The sequence below is a fragment of the Rattus norvegicus genome, chromosome 7 (genome assembly GCF_036323735.1).
Source record: "Rattus norvegicus strain BN/NHsdMcwi chromosome 7, GRCr8, whole genome shotgun sequence".
Lineage (NCBI taxonomy): Eukaryota > Metazoa > Chordata > Mammalia > Rodentia > Muridae > Rattus > Rattus norvegicus.
Window position 1 is genome coordinate 51,905,688 of NC_086025.1, and position 26,194 is coordinate 51,931,881.

The 26,194-nt window shown below is 36.4% G+C and overlaps 1 protein-coding gene across 2 annotated transcripts in view; it reads right to left on the minus strand.

The window, feature by feature from the left end:
- Trhde (thyrotropin-releasing hormone degrading enzyme) overlaps positions 1-26,194 on the minus strand; it is a 407,371-nt gene that overhangs the window by 76,215 nt on the left and 304,962 nt on the right. For both annotated transcript variants that reach the window (XM_039079684.2, NM_001108991.2), the window contains 3 exons: positions 24,715-24,803; positions 14,648-14,781; positions 14,481-14,536 (listed from right to left, as the gene is read on the minus strand). In XM_039079684.2, the coding sequence (XP_038935612.1) occupies positions 14,481-14,536; positions 14,648-14,781; positions 24,715-24,803 (279 nt within the window). The remainder of the gene's footprint in view (positions 1-14,480; positions 14,537-14,647; positions 14,782-24,714; positions 24,804-26,194) is intronic.

The following is a 26,194-nucleotide window of genomic DNA, read 5'->3' on the forward strand; positions in this document are numbered from 1 at the left end:
CAGTACACTCCCCTAGCATGGGCAAAGTCTTGGTTTCCATTCTCATCAAAGTAAGTTAAATGACATCACATACATAGTTTATCTCATTAAAAATACAAAGGTGGAAGAGACTAACAAGACCTTACATGAAAGGTCTAAGAATAGGAAAAGGAAACATAAGTTAAAATACTTAACCAAGCAACAAGATGTGCCACGGGCATGGATGTTATTAAAATGACAATATTTTTCCAAATTGATTTACAGTCTCAAAGCAATCTCAACCAAAATCCTTAAAGACTTTAAGATACCATGCTATTGGCATAATGATAGATGCACTCAACACAGCAGTTTATAGAGTCAAAAATAGATTCACAATTTATATGATCCATTGATTTTTACAAAGTTGCTGTGGAAAGTCAATGGGAAAAGAAAGTTTTCTTTCTCGAAATTACATGAAGAAAATCTACATGAAAAGAAATAGCCCTTACTTTTGCCCTATGGAAAATACAAAATGAACGAAATAAGTATCATTGTCTCACACAGGAACATCAATATGATCGAGCTTGTGGAGGGAAAAGAGAAGAGAAACTCTAAATTCTGGGTTTGGTACAGATAACTTCAGATGGACAGAACCAGAAGAACAAAGGGAAAAAATGTAAGTATGCTGTCATCAACATTATACGAGTTCAATATTGAAAGAGAAGAAAATAAAAACAATAAGCTTTCGAATGAGGAGGAAAGTTGTCAAAAATAAGTATCATAAAAGGGCATGTCTCAGGGAATTTAAAGGAATTTTACGCTTAAGAAGTACAATATAAATTATAAATGTTGACAAAGATTAAAGTAAATCAAATCTTTCTCTACAAAAGAAGATTAATATCAGATTATGTATACTAAGAAAGGCTTACCATCATTGATCATCAAAGAATGGTAATCTGATAATAGTAAGATGTATTTGATATACAATGAAGTCATAACTATTGAAAAATGGACACTACCAAGTGTTGCCAAGGACAGAAAACAGCCAGGATGGTTGAGCTTGATCTTTCGAATGTAGAACGGTTCAACCATTTATAAAACACTATGGTCACATTTACCGTATAATACAGGCAATCTTCTAGGTAGTTACTAAAAGAAAACATATATCCTTATCAAATACTTGTACAAATCTTCATAGTATCATTATTTGTTATATTATAAATCAGAAGTAACACAATGTGCACCAAATAGTAAAAATATAATGCACCATAATATATTAAAGAGGTAAGAAAAGTAATCCATCAAATGAATGACCTATTCAAAAGATAGCAGTTTGGATAAATTCCCCAAATAGAAGTCAAACAAATCTATTTATTATAAGCACCATGAAGTTTTTCATAAAAATCTTGGCGAAAAAGGCAAAAAAGAAAAATAAAACAGGAACTGAATTTAATTGTTGCCTAAGGTTAGAAGGAAGGAAGAACTTTTAAATTGGTAGTGAAAAAACCATTTAGGAGAAAGGAAGTATATTTCATCTGTGGAGACATTTATGCATATATCTATTATATAATATATATACATATGTGTAGAAATTTATTGATATTATTGTATAGAGTTTATATTTACATTTTTAATTTTCTGTTATATATTATGATTGTTTTGCCTGCATGTGCGCCATTTGCACACCTCATACCTATTTAGGTCAGAAGCAGACATCAGATGCCTGGAGCTGGAGTTATGAATAGTTATGTTCTGAGAATCAAGCCCAAGTCATCTGCAAGGACAGGAGCCTTGACCATTAAGTCATCTTTCTAGCTCCCAACAAGTGATCTTACTAAGTAACAATTACAAGAATGAAAAGCTATGAATGTGAGCATGGACAGGAGGAGAATATGTGAAGGATTTGAGGAAGAAAATAAAAAGAGTGGATGCCATTTTTAATAGGTCATTTGGAATTACTATTTCTGTTCTTTATATCTTTATATTTGAATGTCTGTGTTTCAATAGGTTAAAAAGCTCTCGTATATCAGAAAGGTGTTGCTTACTGATTTGCATGACAGAATTTGCCATTTCCAAATTATTGTTACTAACGAGCACCAACATTAAAAGAAAACCCCTCAAACCATTAAAGACACCATGAAGTACTCTTCATTCCTGTCACTGATTCTCTGGCTCCCATTAGGTAATGATGCGCTCAAACCACTTACCTGTACAGGATAAGAACAGGACCATTTGTTTTACTATCATGTACTTACTTTAAAAATAGATTAACTTACCTACAGGGAAAAATGGATGTCACAGGATGATAGCAATCACAAACCAAGTAAATAAATACTGAGAGATTGTCTCACTTGCTTCTTTGCTTTGTTGAAGTGATAAGAAATCAAGCAAAAAGAGGAGAAAGTATATATATTTCTCTCTACTTCTCTTTCAACATGACTTACTCTTGAAGGAAGTGAATATTTGAGAATGCTGATAGCGCTTGTATTTTATATTGTTGCACATGATTGATATAATTCAAGGGTATAATTCTTTGCTCTCAGTATCTACCTTGTAGTAAGAAAAATGGATTTATTTCAATAAAATATCAAGTTATGAACTCCTGGCTTTTAAAAATGACAAAATAATATTTTGAGGCCAAATATAGTTATTTCATCTTAACATTCAATGCATATGATAGCTCTATGAACCCCGCACTCTTACCTTAGGACTCATGTATGTGTCACCTGTCCATCATCTAGTCATAGCATCTCCCTGATATCTATGTTCTGATTCCAAAGGGCCCAGCAGAGGTTCTTAGATTCCAGCTTAGTTGCTCTTAGAGCTTTCAATTGTGTCTAAATGGTTTGTCCTAGTCATTTTAGGTTTTACTAATCTGATGTTTTCTTACATCCAAACCCACCTACTTCTCTGGTACTCAATTTCATATATGAGAACTTCTGAAATATGACACACAGAAGAGCTCAAATTGCATGCAATTAAAGAAGAGCATCATGGATTTCAAAACACCTCCCAGGGATTTGAGACTTGGCCCATAAGCAAAGGTTTGTACTTTTGTTTTTGCCACAAAACTGTGGGACTAATTCTCTTTTCTTTTTCCCTCTATTGCAGTTACCACCTTTTCATATTTTCTTGAAAATTATGTGAAACGTTTATTTTTTCATCATCTTTGTTATGGATGCATTTCTACATTATGCAAAAAGTCCAATTGATAGTAATTTGATCTGATGAGTTCTGGAGGAATACTATAAACAGTGTTTGATGTTATTTTTGGCAGTTTGGCATGCTGCCTAAGGAAGATAATTAGACAAAAGGCATCTATGAACATCTGAATGTTGTATAAAACACAATTCAAATCAGTAAATGGTCACCCTAACTAAAATCCCATATTAATAACATTTGAAAACTTGTTGGAGAAATGAAAGCATTTCAAGATAAGCACGAACTAAGGCAATTCATGACCATCAAGTTTTCTCTACAGGATTGCTACGGAAAGAAAAGTAAGAAGCAAGGGTCTTAATCATGAGAGCACATGAAAGAATAAATTTCATGGCAAATGTAAAAGCAAAGAGAGATAAGCAGTGATCCATCAAGTCCAACAGAGCAAGCCACTGAATCTCTAAGGCTAATAGGGAAAAAAGAGAAGAGCCAACCATAATCCAATCAAGCAGAAAAAAGAACCAACCAACCTAAAGCAATTAGCAAACCCCTCTAAAAGCAGCCTTCACTGCAAATAGAGCTTGAATGAATGATTAAAAAGATACAAACTTTATCAGAACACTTAGTGTGCTCACAAAAAAGGACCTATCATGACTATCCTCTGAAACACCGAACAAGCAGCTGAAAGAGTCAGATGCAGATATTTACACCCAACCAGTGAACAGAAGCTGCTGAGCCTTGTGGTTGAATTAGGGAGAAGCTGGAAGAAGCTGAGGAGGAGGGCAACCCTGCAGGAGGACCAGCAGTCTCAATTAACCAGAACTCCCGAGATCTCTCAGACACTGGACCACCAAGCAGGCAGCATACACCAGCTGATATAAAGCCCCCAACACATATCTAGCAGAGGACTGCTGGGTCTGGGTTCAGTCAGAGAAGATGTAAGAAACAGGAGGCCCCAGAGAGTGAGGAGGTCAGATGGGATGGGGGTAGAGGGTGGGAACATCCTTATGGAGACAGGGGTTGGGGAGGAGATATGGGATGTGGAACAGTCAGAGGGTGGACCGGGAGTGGGATAAAATCTGGATGTAAAAGAAAGATTAAATAAAAAAATTGTTTTAAAAAAGATGCAGAGCATTTTGGTTAAAAGTCTAGATTTATTGTCTCTAGGAAACAAATTTCTCTAACAAAGACTGAGAATAAAAAAAAATGTAAGTTAATATGCCAAGCATATAGAAGCTGCAACAACTTATTGTAGGCATTTGTGGTGATTTGCATATGCTTAGCTCATGGGGAGTGGCACTTGTTAGAATAGGTGAGGTTTGTTGGAAGAAGTGTGTCACTGTAGAGGTGGGCTTTGAGGCCTTCTAGTGCTTATTTTCTGTCCAGTACGGAGGAGACTTTCCTCCTGACTGCCTCCTGAAGAGAATATCTCCTGGCGGCCTTCTGATCAAGATAGAGAACTTCCAACATTGTGTCTGTCTGCACACAGCCATGTTTCCTACCATGATGGATAAAAGTTGCCTTGGTCATGGTATGTCTTCACAGCAATAAAAACTTAACTAAGACAATTTTCTGCCATAAGAATAAATAGACCGAACAAAATTATTGCAAGACAAGAAGATCATTACATGTTAATAAAGGGAAAATGATTGAGAAAATATAACAATTATATAATTCTCTAGAGCTCTATCAGTCTATGGGTCCTTTTGAACTTTTCTAGTTTCTGCCATTGCTCCATATTATAGACTAATATATAAAGATTCTGAGGTGCGAATCACAAATAAGAGAGAACATACGATTTTTGTCTCTTGGGCTTGCTTTACCTACCTTGGTACACCATTTTCAGCTTCCAATTGTTTACCTTCAAGTTTTGTGTTTTCATGTTTTTATAGCTGAATATCCATACTGAATGTCCATAGTGTATATGTAGCATATTTTCATTATTCATTCATCAAATTAGGAAATTTGGTTGTTTCTATTCCCTAGCTATTGTGAATAGAAAAGCGATGAGCACGGCTGGCTAGGTATCAGTTGTGTGGGTTAACTAACAGGGGTCAAGTGGGACTCAATGCCCCCTCAATGGTAGGCAATTACTGTCTGCTACTGTGAGTAAGCAATGGCCCTCACAGTTATAGGTTTTTAAAGAAGACCTTATTGTTACTACTTTTCTAAATATATTATATATATTATATACATATATATTATGTATATTATTTGAGAACAAGGAGAGAGGAGACAGGGATAGCAATATGGCAATAAAGTTAGATATGTGGAGAGGGAGGTTGACTTGAGGGAGGGAAAATTCAAGATTGAAATATAGTGTATGAAAAATAATTTTTAATTTTAAAATATGTAGTAAGGTGGTAAAAAGTTACGTTCCTGGGCAAAATGTCAAAAAGAACCTATTTAAGTTTTGTGTACATGATGTCCACCTAAACAGGTCCATTTTCTTCTTGGAAAAACAAGATTTTCCTGTTTTTGAGTGGATTCCTATTAAACGTTGCACTTTATGCTGAATGCTCACAGCTTCCATTGTTTCTGTCAGAAGAGGAACAAGTATGCTTTACCTGTTCTATTTTCTCTAAGTCAGTGCCAGGATACTTTCAAGTGTTTGGGACAGCCCAGGAAAAAAACGCACATGCAGAATGAAATCAATGAGTATGTGAAAAGCAAGCCAAATTGCTACAAATAAAGATCATGCATTATCTTATTCTGGCGTGCAGTCTACATCTGAGGATAGCAGGGCATAGAACAGAAGTAGTCTTTCTAAGGTCTGCTAATTAGTTATGGCAGGCCAGTACATATGTGGTCTACTTTAATCCTCATAAAAATTGCTAATCAAACTGTCAGTAATTCATAGAGTGAGAACTCCAATTTTGTGTATCTTGATAGCCAAGGTTCTTGCTAATTAGGAAGAGAAATTGAATTAAAAGGCATGGGTGAGTGTTCAAAATATATGACAAAAGGAAAAAGACAGGCAGCAGAAAGATTCTAGAATGCATAGATTAATAAATGTGTGTTTGCAATATAGAAAGATATAATACTGTAGTCCTAACCAAGTAAACAGTCACGAGCTATAGTCAAGATATTGAAGCCCAAGATGCTTATTTTCAGGTTGCTGAAGGTGGTTGTAGCAGACACTGTGCACAAGCACATACTTCCTTAGGAAGTGTCTTATACCAGTTTCCTCTGAGATTAAAGCATTCCACCAAGAAACAACTCAAAATAGTTTTAGGATGTCCCTGAACCTGACCAGATTCACTAGGCCCTTCCCTACCAGAGTAAAGTGTTTGTGTGTGTGTGTGTGTGTGTGTGTGTGTGTGTGTGTGTGTGTGTACTGCATCTTTGCAGGAAAAGTTAGTCACAGAACTGGAGGTGATAGGCAGGACCATGAACTACAGCAAGGAGATCAAAGTTCCTAAAATGTGAACTCCATTTTAAATCTATATTTATTTGAACATAGAGGCAATATACTACTATTTTTAAACTATTATTTCAGGGCTGGAAACAGCTGACTTCTTGGATTGTTTGTCACATTGTAATTATCATATGTATTTATCTTGTAATTTAGCTATTATATTTTTATTTGTCTGCCAGACATATATTGACTACTCATGGAGTTCTGGTACTCTGAAGGATCAGTTTGTAGCCTTGCCTTTGAATAAAGATATAAAATAAAAGGTTAAATTCAAACGCTTCATATAATATTCTTGATTTACTTTTTTCAAATGGAACGGAGTGGAGTAAGCATAGATTACTTGGTACATTAATCCAATTTTAATAACCAAACCATTGGTATCTCTGGCAAACCTGCAAAACAAGGCGACAGTCATTTATTTCAAGAATGGATTAATATTTGAAGATGTACATAATGTTAAAATATAACATCAATTCATAGTAATAAAAGCAGTGCAATGAGATGTATGGGGCAAGGTGAAATTGAAGATTACATGAGGCCATGCCTCCATAGGTCTCCATAGCACCATCAAGGAAGCTAACTCAACTGAGAAGCTGTCTCTAGGTGGATAGCTAGAGACACCAAGATTTGCCATAAATATGTCCCTATCAAACCATGAATACCAGTGCAATTACTTTCTAATGAGATCCTCAGAGCTTGAAGAACCTGACAAATCCTTTCAAAAGTATGGTAAGTAGAAGGTGAATCCCCATTGCTGAAGACACTATGCACTTCAGGCATGGCATAGCATCCAGGGGACCCTGAGCTGGAATTGAACTGAAAATCTCCTCCCTGAAGATGAGATTTCATAGTCCCAAAACCGCTATGCAAGCTTCCAAGGGAAGGAAGCCACCAGCAGCACCCCCTACTTATGATACCTAGACCAAGAACTACCAGCATGACACAATTATACTAAGAGTGTAATAGTAGGATGGATACTTTAACAGTAACCTATAGCTCTCTAATTAGACATGAGACCCATTCCACAATGCCTGGCATTGGAAACCTAGCCAGCTACCCAGGACCAGTGAAGTCATGGATCTTCCATGAAGTCATGAAAGGAGAACCTACAACTAGCACTTTATTAAAAAAAACAATCCCTAGATAAATTGTCAATATTTGTCCCTACATCCACAGATAAGTGTAGTTCTCTGCACTCATAAAGAAACTTTTTTGTTTGCAAGAGATAGAGGTCATTACAGAAAACCACAATAAGCCAAAATGCAGAGTTGTGGAGCACAGTCCCAGTAGATACACAACTCCTACACCAAAGGCTCAGGGGTTATTGCATAATAGAGTGCAGAAAGAATCTAAGAACCAGAGGAAAGGGGAGCTTCCTGTGAGACTGTGTCACCTAGGAATGTTAGAAGCTACACCCAGTGTCTCAGTCAGGGTTTCTACTCCTGCACAAACATCACAACCAAGAAGCAAGCTGGGGAGGAAAGGGTTTATTCAGCTTACACTTCCACATTGCTGTTCATCACCAAAGGAAGTCAGGACTGGAACTCAAGCAGGTCAGGAAGCAGGAGCTGATGCAGAGGCCATGGAGGGATGTTTCTTAATGGCTTGCTTCCCCTGGCTTGCTCAGCTTGCTCTCTTATAGAACCCAAGTCTATCAGCCCAAGGATGACAACACCCACAAGGGGCCCTCCCACCCTTGATCACTCATTGAGAAAATGCCTTACAGCTGGATCTCATGGAGGCATTTCCTAGGGAGGCTCCTTTCTCTGTGATAACTCCAGCTTGTGTCGAGTTGACACACAAAACCAACCAGTACACTCAGAAGCTCTAATCATGAGCTGAATCAGGTGGAACCCAGAAGGCATACTAAAGTGAATGCTTTAAAGTGAGGCTCAGGAGGCCTCAACCCTCCACCAAAAACTACAGCCAGTTAAAGAATGCCAAAGACTGGAGAAATAGCCTTTTGTAGCAAAGAGGACAACAATCGCTTATCCACTATCAAGTGGTCAGTTCTGAAAACACACACATAAAAATAATGTTGTACAGACTGAACAGGTTGCATTTGTGTGTTTAAGAACACCACACACACACACACACACACACACACACACACACACACACACACCAATAATTACTGAAAAAAAATAGTTGATTAATTTGAAAGAGAGAAAAGAGGGATAGATGGGAATGTCTGAAGATAGGAACTGCAAGGAGAAACTAACGTGATTATATTATAATCTTAAAAACTCCAAAAATTAAATTAAAAATGTCAATTGCCAAAAGCTTAGCAAGACAAAAATCAATCTTTTTTCCTATTAAAAATTCACCTTTAAGAAGTCATCTTACAAATCTATTCAAGTAAATATGGTATAAATGATCATGTGGGGCAAATATACCTGAATAAATCACAAAAGAAAAAAATATGTATTTCAATTTTTTGAAAATTTCCAGAAGAGTCTATGAACTGAAGTCCATGAATTGAACTACCAAGGTTAGTTTTTAAAACACTTAGGGAATCAGTGGGATTGAGAGTTTGCGTCATACAAACCCAGGGAGTACAACTATACAGGGAATAACTAGAGAAAGCACGTGATATAAAATTATAATATTACTTTTAATTCATGAGCTACTGAAGAACACAGGTACACAGACTTTTTCAAATATGATTGCAGTACAGTTTGGAAACCCAGACTAATGGTTATCAAAAAAAAGTATGCTTAAATGAAAAAATAATGTGATCTACCAGACATCTACCCAGTTTTATTTTTAAAATTATGAGAACAAGCTGTTTGCTATGAAAATGAATCAAATCAAGAATTGATGTCAAAATTTCTCCCTTCTGCTTTCTACTCAACACTTGCAGGCATTAGACATTAATATTAAAACATTCTCTCCTACAGAGCTGAAACACAAATTTGGCGTGGGAAGGTTACTAATTTGCTTCTGATTCAATGCAACGTGATATAAAAATCTGTAGGAAAGATGCCATCTCAAGAGCCACTAGGCCACCCACCCTTTATTCCTCCGGAGATGGCTCTGTCTCACAAGTGCCAGGTACAATACCTCTCATAAATCCTTATCCCAAGGACAACATCTGTGGCTCCACCCTCAACAAGTTTCTGCAGACAGCTCAAAGGAATATGTTAACCCATTCTCTAACCTTGAGCTAACCAGCAATTGTCTGGAGAAATAGAACAGAGTTACTGGAAAAATCCAGAAATACAGTCATTTTACTGCATTATAATAGAAAGAAAATGGAAGATTCCCAGCTTATTACAGTAAAATGTCCTGAAAATGCTTTCAGACTATTTTCAACATTTATCTCTGATGAAGGGTTGCAAAAAAAATTAGAGACCCTTTGGATATAGATCTTTAAATAAATGCATGCAGAAAGGTCTGAAACAGCTTCCAGGGACTAAGCCAGTACCCAAAGACTATACATGGACTGACCCTGGACTCTGACCTCATAGGTAGCAATGAATATCCTAGTAAGAGCACCAGTGGAAGGGGAAGCCCTGGGTCCTGCCAAGACTGAACCCACAGTGAACGTGATTGTTGGGGAGAGGGTGGTAATGGGGGGAGGATGGGGAGGGGAACAGCCAGAGCGAAGGGGAGGGGTAGGGGTTAGGGAGATCTTAGCCAGGAAACCGGGAAGGGGAATAACAATCGAAATGTAAATAAGAAATACTCAAGTTAATAAAGATTTAAAAAAAAAGAAAAAGAAGAAAAGAAAAAGAAAGGTCTGAAACAAGCAGACTTTGAGGTGACTCTCTCCTGTGACTCAAGATGTGCATTGCCAGCTGCAGATGACAAATAGATAATTAGAGTTCCCAGCCTGGGGATGTGAAAGATGTGATCTTTTGGGGATGACCACAAAGCTCAGAAAAAGAAAAGATTCGCTGGACTCACCAGTCACAATATGGAAATCTCCACAGTGAAGAAGGCTGGGAGATGCTGGTGAAGCAATTTCAGAAACTTTTCTTCAGTGAAGAGGACCAGAAGCATATGGCCAAGAATCAACCTTGTTTTGTAATCAACAATTTTATCACTTTTAGGATTTATACATTTTTAATTCTTTTACACACACAACCCAGTGGTTTAATAGATAATTACTAACAGTAAATCTTACATGGATACTTCCCTCAAAAGAGTCTGCTGAAAAAGATAGGGATCTACCCTTGTCTCAGTGACCCGTAAATACAATAAATTGCATGTAGCCTGTCATTATTAATAACCCTAGCCAGGTATGGTCTTATATACTTTTCCTTCCTGTTCTTGGGAGGCAGAGGCAAGTAGATATCAGTGTGAGTTCACCATTAGCCTTGTCTATAAAGTAAGTTCTAAGACAGCCAGAGTTGTTACACAGAGTAATTCTATCTATCTATCTATCTATCTATCTATCTATCTATCTATCTATCTATCTATCTATCTATCTATCTTTCTAATAAATACCTACCTATAACAGTTTAAGCATAGCTCTGAGAAGTGTTTATGCCAAAAGCAAACTCGTGGCAATCTGAATTCACAAAGCAGTGGATAGCAGAGGGATTCAGAGGGATTCAGGATCATTGACCAGGCTTGTCAAATCCCTGCACACCTGAGGAGGGATTCCTGTCATCTCCAAAGCAGAGTTGAAGGTGGTAACTAAGGTCCAGCCACGTTAGGTGTTTCCAGAAAAAGTTTCTAAACCTGTCCTTTTTCCCGTTACATTAAGAAAGGGCCACACAGCATATGTAAACAAGTATCTATGAAAGTAGGAAAAGCCATTACATCCTGTTGGTTCTCAGGGCAGTTTTACTTCTTCGAGATCGTGCTACTATTTACTGCAGTAAATGAAGAAATGATCAACACCTGTGTTACAGAAGAAACCTTAAACAGAGAACAAGCAAGAAGATGGAAAAGAGCCAACAACAACAACGAAAACCCACTTTTCAAGACGTTCTATTTAAAAAAGAAATGAAATTAGGATGTTTGAGTGGAGAAATATTTTAATATTTTCTGCAGTATGTGCCTCTAATTAAAAAGAAAGAAAGAAGGCAGTGTTGCCAAAATCCATGATGCTGGAAGCGTAAGGCTTCACCTAGGGACCAGAACAAAGAGAGGTAAAGAATACACCACCTGAGCAAAGTCTATGTCACATAATAAAACTCCACTTAATAGCTTATAAACCATAAACCTGTTTCTGGACTTCTTGAAATCCATCAAATGATTCCAAATGTATATAAAATGTGTGCTTTTGAAGAAGAAAAGTTTTTTATCATATGCCATTCTAAATCTAACCTAACTAAAACAATGTGGTGCCACTAAATAAAAGATAATAGTGATGATGTAATTGAAATCAAATCGATTCACTGCCATGACCATTTTTGTGAAGACAGAGATATTTCAAACAGGAAAAAGAAAATATTTTTAAGTAAATGGGGATGGAAAAATTAGTAAAAAATTAAGTAGTTTTATAGAAAAATAATAAGTCCCCTGTCATCCAATACATGCAAACAGATTAAGGAAAAATGCAAATGGAAAGATAAAGGAAAAACAAAATATAATATATAGAAAATGAGAATATTTTACTTTATGTATAAATGAAAGGTCATTTAATTATGAAATATCATGAATTTGCAAACAAATGCTACCGAAAGAAATAATACTCAAAACTTACTCAAAGTACACAAACAAAAATACTTCTGCTTGATACTATATATTTGCAATTTCTTCCTTTAGCTGATTAATTCACAGAAAGAAAGATACAGACAGTAGATGTGTAAGAAACAAAACACAACCTTTTAAACTGTAAATTAGTGTCTAAATATGTTTGAACTAGCAAGTTGTCAATTTTTAAATAATTACACATTTGCTATAATGGACGGTTTGAAGAAATTGGACTTTACATATGGTTGACAGTGGAACTTGACTGAGAAAGACTTGGTGACATACTTCTGGCCGTTTTTATTTCAAGGATATTGTACTTTTGCAGCCTCAAATTCCACTTACAGCAATCAACTCTATAAAACTCCAACTAAGCACAAAGAAAATTAGTCGAGGTTACTCACCAGAGGCTGCATCGTAAGGATTTGGAAATTATGGAAATCTCCCAGAATTTATTTTTATAAATGACTCAGGGGATGGAATAAATCTTTCTTCGTGGTTTTAAAATTTAACAGCATAAAGGTTTAGCAAGGGGAAATGTCTGGTATAATATATACCAAATAATCCAGATTTTACCTCTGAGGACGATAAAGCAATCATAGGTCGTAGATGTGGGGAAATTAAGTCTTAATGTGTTTTCTTTATTGTTCAAAATTATTTACATTAGAATGTACAGTGCATGACTTTTGCTTTGTTGTTTGTTTTTATTTTGAGAGAGAAGGTTGCTCTGTATCTCAGGTTTGTCTGGAACCTGGAACTCACCGTGTATTCCAGGCAAACCTAAACTCATTGTCATCCTCTGATTCAACCTCTCGAGTTCTGGGTTTGTAAAAATGCACTAGAACACTGGCTACAGTTCTATATACCTAAAATCATCACAGTTTAATAGTAGATTTCACAAAAATAGTGACATGTTACCAGATGAGTAAGTTCATTACTGTAATTCTGCACCAGACATTAAATTAAGCAACGATATCCACCAATAGGACAGCGAACACTCTCCTCTGTGTCTTGCAAGAACAACCAGGAATCAGTAAACACATACTGTGAAACAACAGCATGTCCTTAGTGTCCATGTAAACACAGACAAGCCTGTACTGAAGGCCAGAGACTAAATATTTCCACTCGTTCATTTACAGTTCAAGTGAACAATAACTCAAGTAGATGAGAAAGATTTGACAGAAAGGGACTCCATAAAGTGCATCAATTCACCCACATTGGAATTCGCGATCTCTACTCTGTTATTGTTGGGTATTCAACAACCCCACTCCCTACACACACACACACACACACACACACACACACACACACACACACACACACACACACACAGCAACAACAATCTCTTAAGTTGCTTGGCAGTTCAGTTTCTCTTCAATCAAAATAATTATCAAGTGCCCTGCATGCAATCTCATCATTTGGTAGATTGAAATGATACAGGGAAAGGAATATTTTTAGCATATGTAAAGAATTGAGATTTGAATGGGCACATAAACTATAAAGGCAGTTTCAGATCTCATGGATGAACTGATTCTTATTACTAACCTAAGCCTCGTGTTCACATGTGCACAAATATAAGTAATTAATAAATAAATGAATCACAGATTAGGAGAAATTTAGCAAACTATGATACAGTACAGAAAAATCTCAGGGGAGCACGCCTTTAATCCCAGCACTGAGGAAACAGAGGCAGGTGAATCTCTGTGAGCTCGGGACAGCTTAGAAAACACATCAAGTTCAAGGACAGCCAAGGCTACACAGAGAACCCTTATCTTGAACAAGCAAAAGAAAAAAAAGACCACTGTAAATCTAATTATGAAAGTCACTTAATAATTAATGCAATCAAACCTTTTGGAACATGATTGATATGCTGTGGAATATTTGCTTCTGTCTCTCAGTGTAAACTTTTCACAAATGAACAATATTCAAATACAGCTTTGAAGTAAAAAGCACCCTGGTATCTGTGAGGAATAATATTTCTAAGGCTTGGAGGTATTTTCTATCAAAAGTTTTATGTGGCTGCAATGGCCATTGTGTAGAATTCATTAATGAAGAGATTACAAGAATCTCCAGAGTTTTTAACTAAACTTGCAGTGGAATCGATTAAGCTTCTGCTGTCTTGGAAATATCCTATGGCTATTATTGACTTAGAGTTTGGGCCACTGAATATAATTCAAATACAAAAATATCGTCAGAAAGAGATTTACATATAAGTATGAATGTATAGTATAGAATTTAAATTCATGTGAAAAATCTCACAGGCATGGATTTTATTGTGGAGATCTCAAGGAAAACATACCTGGCCAGGCTGAAGGCATCATCAATCAGGCCTGCACGGTTACTGACAGAAAGTACCTATGAGTCCAGTTAGGAAAAAAGAAAGGATGAGGGTGGTAATTCTGATCATTAAAATGACAGGTGTTTACACTGCGAAACAGATAACTGAGAAGTAGATCAAGGATGTACCTCATGGTTCCTGATTAACTGATCGATCAGTAATCTCCAGTTCCTTAGGTCATAGTTGACTCTGAAGTAGCCAGTTTGATTGATGTTTCCAAGGATCCAGCTTCCTTTGTCTAAGTATGTTATTCTGTGATGTTCTGCAAGTAGCATTTGAGAGAAGTAGAGTTTTAATTTCTTAGAATTAAAAAGGGATAAAGTTTTTTTAAATACCAGAAAAAGCATTACTAATAATTTGAAGAAAATGTCACCCTAAAATGTAATTGAAACCCGTTCTTTAATTAATCCCCTCATTTAAAATTGAGCAGAAAATGTTTATTTTGTTATTCATTATTAAACCAATTAGTCAGTTTTTCATAATTAACAATTTCGTTTCTGACAAAACCCTTTTTCTATACGCAGTTTCTGTACTTGAAGTAAACATCACTTAGAATTCTCCGACTAGATTCATGTGGCTTTTAATTGGATCGTATGTGGGTATTTGCAGCTAGAACAAACGAAGTCTTTAGACATATATCCTATTAGTTTTACCCAGGAAGAAAGTGATAGAAGAAACAATAGTGCTTTATTTATCTGAAAGTCATTCTTGCATCTGGCTTTTACTCATGTCTTTTGTAGGAGTGCAAATAAATAGATAGCAGACTTGGCCAAACCATCAATAATGATATAATTCAAGAGAACCTGATCTGCTCAAGACTCCAACAGCTCCATATAGAATTAAAAATAAGGAGAACGCATGCTTCATAAAGGGAAAATCTGAACTTCTGTTCATGAAATACTTCAATTAACAAAGACCAGGAAATACATTATAATTTCATACATATTTAATATTTAACTTTTTCAAATGAGGCGTAAAACTACTTCCACTGTGTACAGTCACCTACCGCGGCTTTCCCAAAACAAACATCATTCACAATTGTAATAATTTTTCTGTTGAACTCCAGGACTTATTCCTGACAGAATTTGCACAGTGAAGTTGAATTAAAATTTGCATTCGTACACAGAGACAGTTTGGAGTGCAGATGGGGAAAAAAACACTAGAAAACAAAAACATACTGGTATGTTTTAATTTCTATGGCTCAAAACCATAATTTTTATCAAGATTTCACGGGCACATTAGAAGAAAGGAAACGTGTGTAATCCTTTAAGAGAGGGAGGTATAAATTACTGTCAAGTAAAGAGTACACAGGGAAAGATTGCATGACACAGACTAATTAATCCAATGTATATTGCAGGCTAGAATTTTTCAAAACTCAGGCATACAACAAAAATGTAACTTAATCCCATATTTATACTCTAAGTCTGCTGTGGTCACAGGGTCCAGAGAGAACCTACTGTCGTTTTGCTAAATGGCATGTTGTCAATTTGCCTTCCAAATGCTTATTCTCCTACCCATAAAGTCAGGTCTCCCCACTTTCATCAGAAGGTTTCTTTTTGTAGAAGATATTTTTGACAAGCTAAAGTAACATAACAAAAAGAGGCTTTAAATAATTATGTCTGAACTGGGAAAATTAAATCTTAAGTGTTGAAGATAGTGTTTTTCCTAAGTAATCCTGGTTGCCTTCAAATGTTCAAAACTTTTAAAAATTATTTCTTTTAGTTTTTGAACTTATTATATAATTATATGATTTCCCCGTCCATTTCCTTTACCGAAGTCACTCATGACCCCAACCCCCTGCCTTGCTCTCTTTAAAATGCATGGCCTCTTTTACACTAAATGCCGTTACACACATACATGGAAATGAACATTCTATTCTTACTTATATTCCTAAATACATAACCTGCTCAGTCTGTATAATGTCACTTGTATGTATGAACTCAGAGCAAATAATTTATTATCAATTATTCAATTAGTGTGCTTTTCCCTAGGGAAAACCGCAGTCCGTGGTTGCTTCTAGCTCATTGTGTAAGGCTGCAGCCTCATGGGCTTTTCCCCGCCCATAATAGCATGTCTATTGTTGTCTGCGTTCAGCTCATGCATAGGCAGTCATGCCAGTGAGACACTACGTGAAGAGCTTCTGTATTCCCAAGAAACACAATCTCACAGCAAACTCTCTGTCTCTTCTATCTCTTGTACATTTGCTACCAATCTTCCACATTATTTCCTGACCCTTAGGTCAGGATCAGGTATGAGGGATGATTTTTTTTTCTTTTTTCATTTCTTTTATTGGATATTTTCTTTATTTACATTTCAGATGTTATCTCATTTCTTGGTTTCCTCTGGAACCCCCCGTCCCATCCCCCCATCATCTGACTTTATGAGGGTGCTCCCCCATGCACCCACCCACTCTCTCCCACCTCCCTGCCCTGGTATTCCCCTATGCTGGGGCATCAAGCCTTTACAGGACCAAGGGCCTCTCCTCCCATTGATGCCTGAGAAGGCCCATCCTCTGCTACATATGTGACTAGAGTCATGGGTTTAGTCCCTGACAGCTCTGGGGTGTATGGTTTATTAGATGTATGAATTGGGACCAGACTTCACAACTCTTCATCTATTGGTAATAGTTTTCCACAATGGCATCCATTTAATAATTAAAGACTAGTAAAATATTGAATTAAGCTATGTTCATATGAACTTGAAGTTATGGACTTAACTTTAAGTTATTTATGCTGACATGTTGAGGTATATCACTTGTGGTGATTTGTATATGTGTGGCCCATGGAGTGGCACTGTTAGGAGTGTGGCCTTGGTAGAGGAAGTACATCACTTGGGGTAGCCTACATACTTCCTTCTAGCTGCCTGGAAGCCAGTCTTCTCCTAGCAGCCTTCAGAACAAAATGAAAAACTCTCAGCTCCTCTGTACCATGCCTGCCTGGACCCTGGCATGCTTCTTGCCGTGGTGAAAATGGACTGAAACTCAGATCCAGTAAGTCAGCCCTGATTAAGTGTTATCCTTTTTAAGAGTTGCCTTGGTCATGATGTTTCTTCACAGCAGTGGAAACCCTAACTAAGGCAGAAGTTTGTACAAGAGACTAGGGTATTGTTGTGATATGCCTGACCATGTTTTTGTTTGGAAGAATGTGGATTTGGGGTTTTTGGTTTTGGAAAGTAGTGGAATGCTTTAAGTAGGATTTAATGGGCTACCCCTTAATCGACTTGGCACCATGAAAAGAGGCTATGAGAGGCTTCTGGGGAAGCTTGTTGCAGCAGAAGTCTCCACAGACTTGGATGATCACCAGGAACAGCAACAGAAATGGTTTAGAGTCAACCAGAGCCAAGAGCGCTACAGAGGGCTGAGCTAAAGAAGTGACCCAAGCCCTTTGCAGGAGCTCAGAAGATCATGCACGGATCCCAGACATTTTACCAAGAAGGTATAAAGCTATGTTCCCTTGAATACACCATAATGCTAGAGATATCAGAGCTCTGGGATACCTGCTGATGAAAGCTGCTAAGGAAATGGAAACAGCCACAGAGAAAGAAGTTTGTTGCAGTCAACAAAGAGATTGGAGATCAGAAGAAAGCTTTTATATCATATATGGCGGTGCAGAGTGTGGAGTTTGACCAGTTGGCCTCTTTGTTTCCTCACTATGACATTTCAGACTGGTAATGTATATCCTGTGATGTTGGAGGAACGTGATCTACTTTTTGACTTTAGAGGGATTGCAGTTAAGTGATTGGATGGATCTCAGAAGAGACTTAGGACTTTTTTATCACTGTTGAGACTGTTGTAAACTATGGGACTTTTGAAATTAGACTAAATGTATTTTGCAACATGCTATGCCTAGGTAAGCCCCCGATAGACTTATGTGTTTGAACAATCCTATGGGAACCGGGGAGTGAAATCTGGTGGTTTAAGTATCCTTGTCCCAGGAAGTGGTACGATCAGGAGGTATGGCTTTGTTGGAGAAAGTATGTCTCTGTGGAGGTGGGCTTTGAATCATTCCTTCTAGCTTCATGGAAGCCAGTCTTCTCCTAGCAGCCTGCAGTTCAAGATGTAAAATTCTCAGCTCCTACAGCACCATGCTTGCCTGGACATTGCCATGCTTGCTACCATGATGATGACGCACTGAAACTCAGAACAAGTAAGCCAGCTTGAATTAAATGTTTTCCTTTATAAGGGTTGCCTTGGTCATGGTGTCTCTTCACAGCAATGAACAAACCTAACTAAGTCACTCTTTTTATTCCTAGTCTCTCCAGGACTTTTATTACAGAAGGTTCTATATTCTGTCAAAAGGCTTTCCTCAACCTAGTGAGATGATCATGTGGATTTTGCTTTCCAGTCTGTTTACATAGTAGATTACATTTACCTATTTATGTATGTTTAACTACCCCAACATCTGAAATGAAGTCTACTTGATCATGGTGGATGATGTTTTAGATGTGTCCTTGAACTCAATTTGAAAATATTTTATTGAGAATTCTTGCATTTATGTTCATAAGAAAAACTGATAAGTAATTCTCTTTGTTTGCTCTCCATGTGGTTTGGGTATATTTTTGGTCTTATAAAAATTGTACAATGGCCATTCTGTTTATAATTTGTGGAATAATTTGAAGAGTATTAGCATTAACTCTTCATTGAAACTCTGGTAGAATTCTGTACTAAAACCATCTGATCCTGGGCTCTTTTATTTTACTCAAAGACTTTTAATCACTGCTTCTATTTCATTAGGATTCATAGAGCTATTTAAACTGTTTATCTGATCTTGATGTAACATTAGTAGTTAGTATATATTAAGAAAATTATCCATTCCTTTAAGAATTTCTAATTTGCTGAACAACAGAATTTAAAGTATGCTTTTATGTTTTTCTGGACTTCCTCAGTATCTGTTGTCATGTCTCCTTTTCATCTTTAATTTTGTCAATTTAGGTATTTTCTGTATACCGTTTTTTTATTTATTTTTAGGGGGGGAGAGGAATGGGGGAGGGGAAAGGGGCAAGAAGACAGAGTAGGAGCAAGAAATCAAGAGAGCAAGAACTTCTGTATATCTTTACTTAATTTGAATAAGGGTTTATCAATCAGTGAATTTCCCAAAAGATCAATTCTTTGTTTCATTAAGTCTTTACATTGTTTGTTTGTATCTATTTTACTGACGGCCATATTTCGTTATTTCTTGCCATCTTATCCTTTAGGTTGTAATTTCTTTTTTTGTAGATATTTCAAGTGTGCTATTCAGTTAGTTGCATGAGACATGTACATTCTTTAATGTAGGCACTTAGTGCTATGAACTTGCTTCTTAGAACTGCCTTCATTCTCTCCCATAAGTTTTGGTATGTTGCATATTAATTTTTATTCTATTCTAGAAAGTTTTTAATTTCTTTCCTGATTTATGTCTTGACCAATATTTCATTTAGTATAGAGTTGCTCTGTTTCCATGAGTTTGTAAACTTTCTGTTGTTTTTGTTATTTTTAATACCAGCTTTAATCATTGCTGATCTGATAGGGTACAGGGTGTTAATTTTATTTTTCTGTATGTGTTCAGACTTGGTTTTTGTACATGTATGTGGTCAATTTCAGAGAAAGTTCCATGAACTGCTGAAAAAAAAAGGTTATTCTTTTGTTTGGAGTGAAATATATATATATAATATATATTCTTTAATATGTGTAGTCTATAATATATATGTCTTATGAGCTTAAATAAGCATCCTAAATGAACAAACTCCACATATATTTAAATAAATAAATTCAATAATTTGCTATATATGTGTAGTCTACAATATGTATGTTTTATGAGCTTAAATAAGCATTTTAAAACCACTTATATTTAAATAAATAAATATGATAATTTTATTTTTAAAGCTTATTTTTAAGTCTCTCTGTGTGTGTGTGTGTGTGTGTGTGTGTGTGTGTGTGTGTGTGTGTGTAGGTAATGTACACATGATGTTCATGGAGGCAAGAGAAGACACTGAAGCCCATGAAGGTGGAGTTACAGGATGCTGGGAATTACCCAAATGTGTTCTGAGAACCAAAATTGGGTACTCTATAAGAGAAGCACATGCTCCTAACCTCTGTGAAACCTTTCAGACTCACATACTTAATAACTTTTATGAGTTTTATTTTCTAGTTAAGGAGTAGCATCAAGCTTAATACATGAACAAATGACATACACTTTGCAAATGACAAATGACAATGTAATTGACATTATGTTATCTTAAAAGTTGTTTCTTAATGAAAAATTGGATAGTGACATTTATAAATTCCATGTAATTTTATTTGTTTTGATTTTTATTTATTCTATTAAAATCTTATGGGTAGATTATAGTCAAATGAATATATATATATACATATATATATTATGAGAATAATCTGTATATCCTCTACATTGCACATTGCCTGACTAAAATAAGACAGGCATCAATTGTTTTAAAGCATTCTATTACTAGACTTATACTCAAATCCTGAAGATATTACTATTCACAAATATTTGTATGGGTCTAGTACAAATTAGATCTTTGAGAAACAATTCCCAGAAAGATTTTGTAATAGATTTCAAAATGTCTTTGCAGTACTAGTTAATTACATTCCCAAAATGTTCTGCAAATTAACTAATAGCAGACAATGAATTTTAAAAAGATCTTTTCTGACGGCCTAATGAGGTATGGTATTTGATGAGTTCTGTAGTAAAAAGTATGGAAGTTATATTTCTAATGTTCCTCATAATTGAAAATTTTATTTATGTTCAAAATGGTACAAGACTCATACCGTACCAATGTATAGAAAAGTAGGTATTTTATAACACATTTTAAGAAACTGTGGGAATGATGGTAGAATGATAGTTAAGCATTTTTAGGCAAATATGCTACTTGTAGAACATGAAAAAATAAGTAGAAAAGTCAACTAAGACAGCACATGTGATGAGACGGGACAAACCATCCCATAGATTATGGCATATGTTGATCTCTTTCGCTGGATTCTTACAAAAATCCAATGAAAGAATATGTCTTGAAACCTAGAAACACTCATATGCAAGTTTTGAAAACACTTTCTTGTGTAGAGAGGTCCTGATGCTAAGGTCTTGTTCTCCAATTGGTTCTTGATTTGTCAGTAAAGACAGGCAGGGACTAATTGTTGAACAGAAGGTATAGACGGGTTTCTGGGTCCCAGGAGGAAAAGGCAAATGCAGGGAAGGATGGAGGAGCTTTCTGAGATGTTTGGAGGAAGAAGAACACAGCAACCATGTGAGGTCTGAGGAGTAGGAGAGGTGGAGTTAGGGCCTTTTGCCTCTGCTATAAGTGGGCACCCAAGGATATTTGACAAGGGCTAGGTGGGACTAGCCACTGAAGTTTAGGGCAAGTGGAGTGACTGAGATGATAAACTGATAAGGGTATGATTTTCCAGGCCTGAGATAGTAATGCCCAACAATCAATCTCTCTCTCTCTCTCTCTCTCTCTCTCTCTCTCTCTCTCTCTCTCTCTCGTGTGTGTGTGTGTGTGTGTGTGTGTGTGTGTGTGTGTGTGTGTGTGTGTGTGTGTAAAGCTGGTAGTGCAGTCACCTCCCAGACCAAAGGTGGGTAGAACAAAAGGGAAGCCAGAAGGGGCTAGTAGCATGGCCACTCCCAGGCAAAGGTAGTAAAACTATCACCCAGAATATTGAGCAACTAACAGAGCACCAAATCAAAGCTCAAAACAGCAAGCTTTCATTTGGCTAGACAGTTGTCACATTGGATAAGCATTCTTCAAGACTTGATCATCACATTTGTTAAGTGTGAATAAGATATAGTACTGATTTTCAGTGTTTGTGGGTCATAAGTAAATTACTTTAAAGTCACACATTATGCCATTTTTAATATTTGAGATTAAATTATCTTCAGTGCTGAATTTTTCTTCCCTCCTTTCACCATTCATAAATACCCAATTAACATGCAAGTTATTATATTCATAAATGTTTGCATTATTTGTATTTTTTATAGTAAGAATAAAAAACCGCTTTTACCTGCTTTTAAAAATATAAAAACTGGTATCCATACTACTTTTATAATAATCTGCATTTACCTGTGTGATTTAACTATTCATCTAACGTGTCCTAAAAATGAATTGTCAATAACATGTAAAAAAAACTAGATGAAATTTATGGATATTACATACCAGTGAGATACCATAATATTATAAATATTGAATACATATCATGGATAATAAAACTGTAAAATATTTACTGGCTATCATAAATAACTGTGTAATTTATTTTAACTTATGGTGATAGGAATAAACATTACTTTTAATTTATTTTAGTAATTGTCTTTGATATTACTTGATTATAATTTCAACCTAATGAGACAAAATAATATGGAAGAAAAGATAGAAAAGGCAGACTTTCCCCCCACTGAATTCTCTTTTATTTTACTGCTAGTCATCAGAACAAAAGATTTTAAAACAAAGTGTGCAACATTCAAAATGGAAATGAACAGGTAGCATAACAAAGTGATCTTTCCTTCCTTTTTTTCCCCTCTTTCTGCATTTATAAGATTTTCATAGTGGACTGGCCTAATACTGCTTGCATTCTAATGCTAGTCTGGGGTTTCCAAGATTGGTTAACCTAAAGAGTCCAAGTGTAAGACAATGAGCAACTCTATCCCTGGTCAATGGTGATTGGTAAATAGAGACACCAAGAGCCAATAGCTGGGCAGAAGAGGCAGAGGAGGGTTTGAGTTTTCTTCGGCTTGGAGAAGGAGAACCATGTTGAGGGAAGGAAGAGAAAGAAGCAGCCATGGAAGTAAAAGAATGTGCAGGAGGGAGAAAGTGTGCCATGTGCTAAGGGCCAAGGGAACGTACATAGCCCAGAGGACGGCATAATTGGAGCTAAGATCAGCCCAGATTAAAATCAGTAATTAATAACTTGGGTTCATCAATAGGAAAATAAATTCTAGCAGCATGAAGGATGGGCAGTTGCCCAGGAATTGTGCTGCATAAGGCATATTAAAAATTATAAAGGCTGTATAGGTCTTTTCATCTAGGAACATAAATGGTCTAAGGAAGGGAAGAAGCCTCGGGCCAGTATTTTTAATATCTCCTACTACAGATTTTCAAGACACACTTACTTCTGGTGGTATCTCCTGCAAGCCTCAGCAGCTCACCTCGACCAGGCATATCAAACAGAACATGCTGTGGGTTACTGGGAAATGGTACACTGTCCTATATAGATGGAATAGACACAGCTTTGGGGTGGGGAGGTACCCTACAGTCTGCCATACAGTACTCTCCTAGAACATTGCATTCACACATTGTACATCTGTGTATACTGATCATATCAACATAGGCAATGCTAGGTTAACACTTGGCCTAAGCAAAAAGGTTAATTTTAATGAAAAACAATGTGTCGATATTTAAAAATAAACCTCAGATATATCCATCCATAAGACAAGGAAATCCATGGCAGTATTTTCCATACCTATGTGATTAAGAGAATGTTATGACTAGAGCTGCAGGAGACGGACCTGTGAAGCATGTTCGGTAGGAATCAGACTATCCCTACATCTGACCATAGCTTAAACTGAAGTGACTTAACTGTAAAATATGTTTAAATTTTTCTGACTTCCCCATTCCCATACCACATGTCAGAATCTCTCAGACACTGAGCCACCAACCAGGCAGCATACAGCGCTGATATGAGGCCCCCAACACATAGACAGCAAAGGACTGCCGGGTCTGGACTCAATCAGAGAAGATGCACCTAACCCTTAGGAGACTGGAGGCCCTAGGGAGTTGTGAAGTCTGGTGGGGTGGGGCTGAGGGAGTGGAATAGTCAGAGGGTGAATCGGGAGGAGGATTCAGTCTGGACTTTAAAAAAAGATTAAATAAAAAAAGTCTCTGTTTCAGTATCCGTCATACTCTAAAACTACTTGGAATTATATTTCAATTATGTTTTAAATTATACACTTATACAGTTCCGAGAAGACTAATGCTATAACTACTTCTTTTTGCTTTGAAATAAACAAATTTAATATTTACATATTAGTCTAAGATTAAGCTATTTAGAAACCATATTGTGCCTAATTTTGCAGAAATGATTATGGTGCCATGTTTTTTATTTTAATTTGTCTTTATTCACATTTTGTAGCAGCTGAAAAAAAACAGAGGTAAAGATTCTAAACAATTATCTAAATGCAAACAGTCCCCTGGGAGAGAATTTATATTTTACCTGATTTGTTGGACACCCAAATAATTGCTTCTGAAGACACATGGCTTCTATTTCCTACGACGATGGTTAATGGAATCTGCCACAGGTAACTGGAAAAGAAAAGAAAGCTTTAAGAATAAAAACAGGCATATCAGTTATACTAAGACAAAAGCAAGCAAGCATTGTCCACACACCTTCCGTTTCTGTGCACTCTTTATTACTCTTTTGGGGAAAAATATAATCAATCCATCAAGAAGTCATTGAAATCAATTAGCAAATACATCTCAGGCCTAAACAATGAATGCAGAAGGTAAACTTACCTTCCCAGTGCCACTGAAGAGACTTCCTGTCTACAAGCTTTATCATCAATGCACAAAGCAACTCTGCAAAACAACTTATCTTGCAAAACTAGATTTGCATTTTAGAAATAAGTGCAACTAAAATCTATAAATTCAAGCCAAGCTGTTTATTGATTAAAGCCTAAAAATAGGTCTTTTCTACTCTTTTTCTGGATTAGACTAATAGACAATTCAGTAGTTTCCTAGATTGGCATATTAACATTGTCCTTATTTATTGCCTAATGTATCTGACAGGTATCTCCACATATTTTGCAGAAAGATTAATATGGCAAACCAAAGTACTCAGCAAAAATTAAAGAATAAAAGTAATCATTTTTCACCAAAATTCAAAGCTATATAAAGAATAATGTAGGACACACTGCACATTCTGGTTTCCAAAATGAAATTTCTAAGCTAATGTGTCAAAGAGGCACCAAGAGAAGTGTCAGACATGAACTTCACCTATTAAAAAGAAACATTTTGATTCATTTGCTTCTTCACAGGGCAAAGCTAGAGGTCCAGACTCACAGATGAGTTAATATCCATTTAATCTTAAGTAAGTAGCCAGACATAGATGAAATAATTTTAATCATCAATCTATCAACTGCACTTTTTATTTCCTTCTTGAATTATAAAGAAGCTATTTTAACCTCACGTTGAACCTTTAGGAAGAGTGGTAGCCAACTATTACATCATAAGAAAGAAATACCTGGAATATAATAAGGCATTCTGTGTGCACTCAGTAACTGAGTGAAAGGCATGTTGAAAACTTTTTGAAGAGGGCAGCTGGGGTAATAGACTGTGTATAGAGCCCGTCCAGGCCCCCTGTGCCTGCCTGTCTTCTTCAATGGCTTGCATTTCACAGTGAATAAACATTTAATGCTAATTATTAGAGAAAGGCAGAGTATGCAGGAATATATGCGTGCATGTGTGGGAGGAGAGAATTCTTTATAAAAAATAGTATCGAGGGGCTGGGGATTTAGCTCAGTGGTAGAGCGCTTGCCTAGGAAGCGCAAGGCCCTGGGTTCAATCCCCAGCTCCGAAAAAAAGAACCAAAAAAAAAATAGTATCGATATTAACAAAAGATCATTATAAAGTCCCTCCATCAACTCAAAAGGGAAGAGAAGCCTGGCGGGGTTGGTACAAACAATTCTGTGGAGATC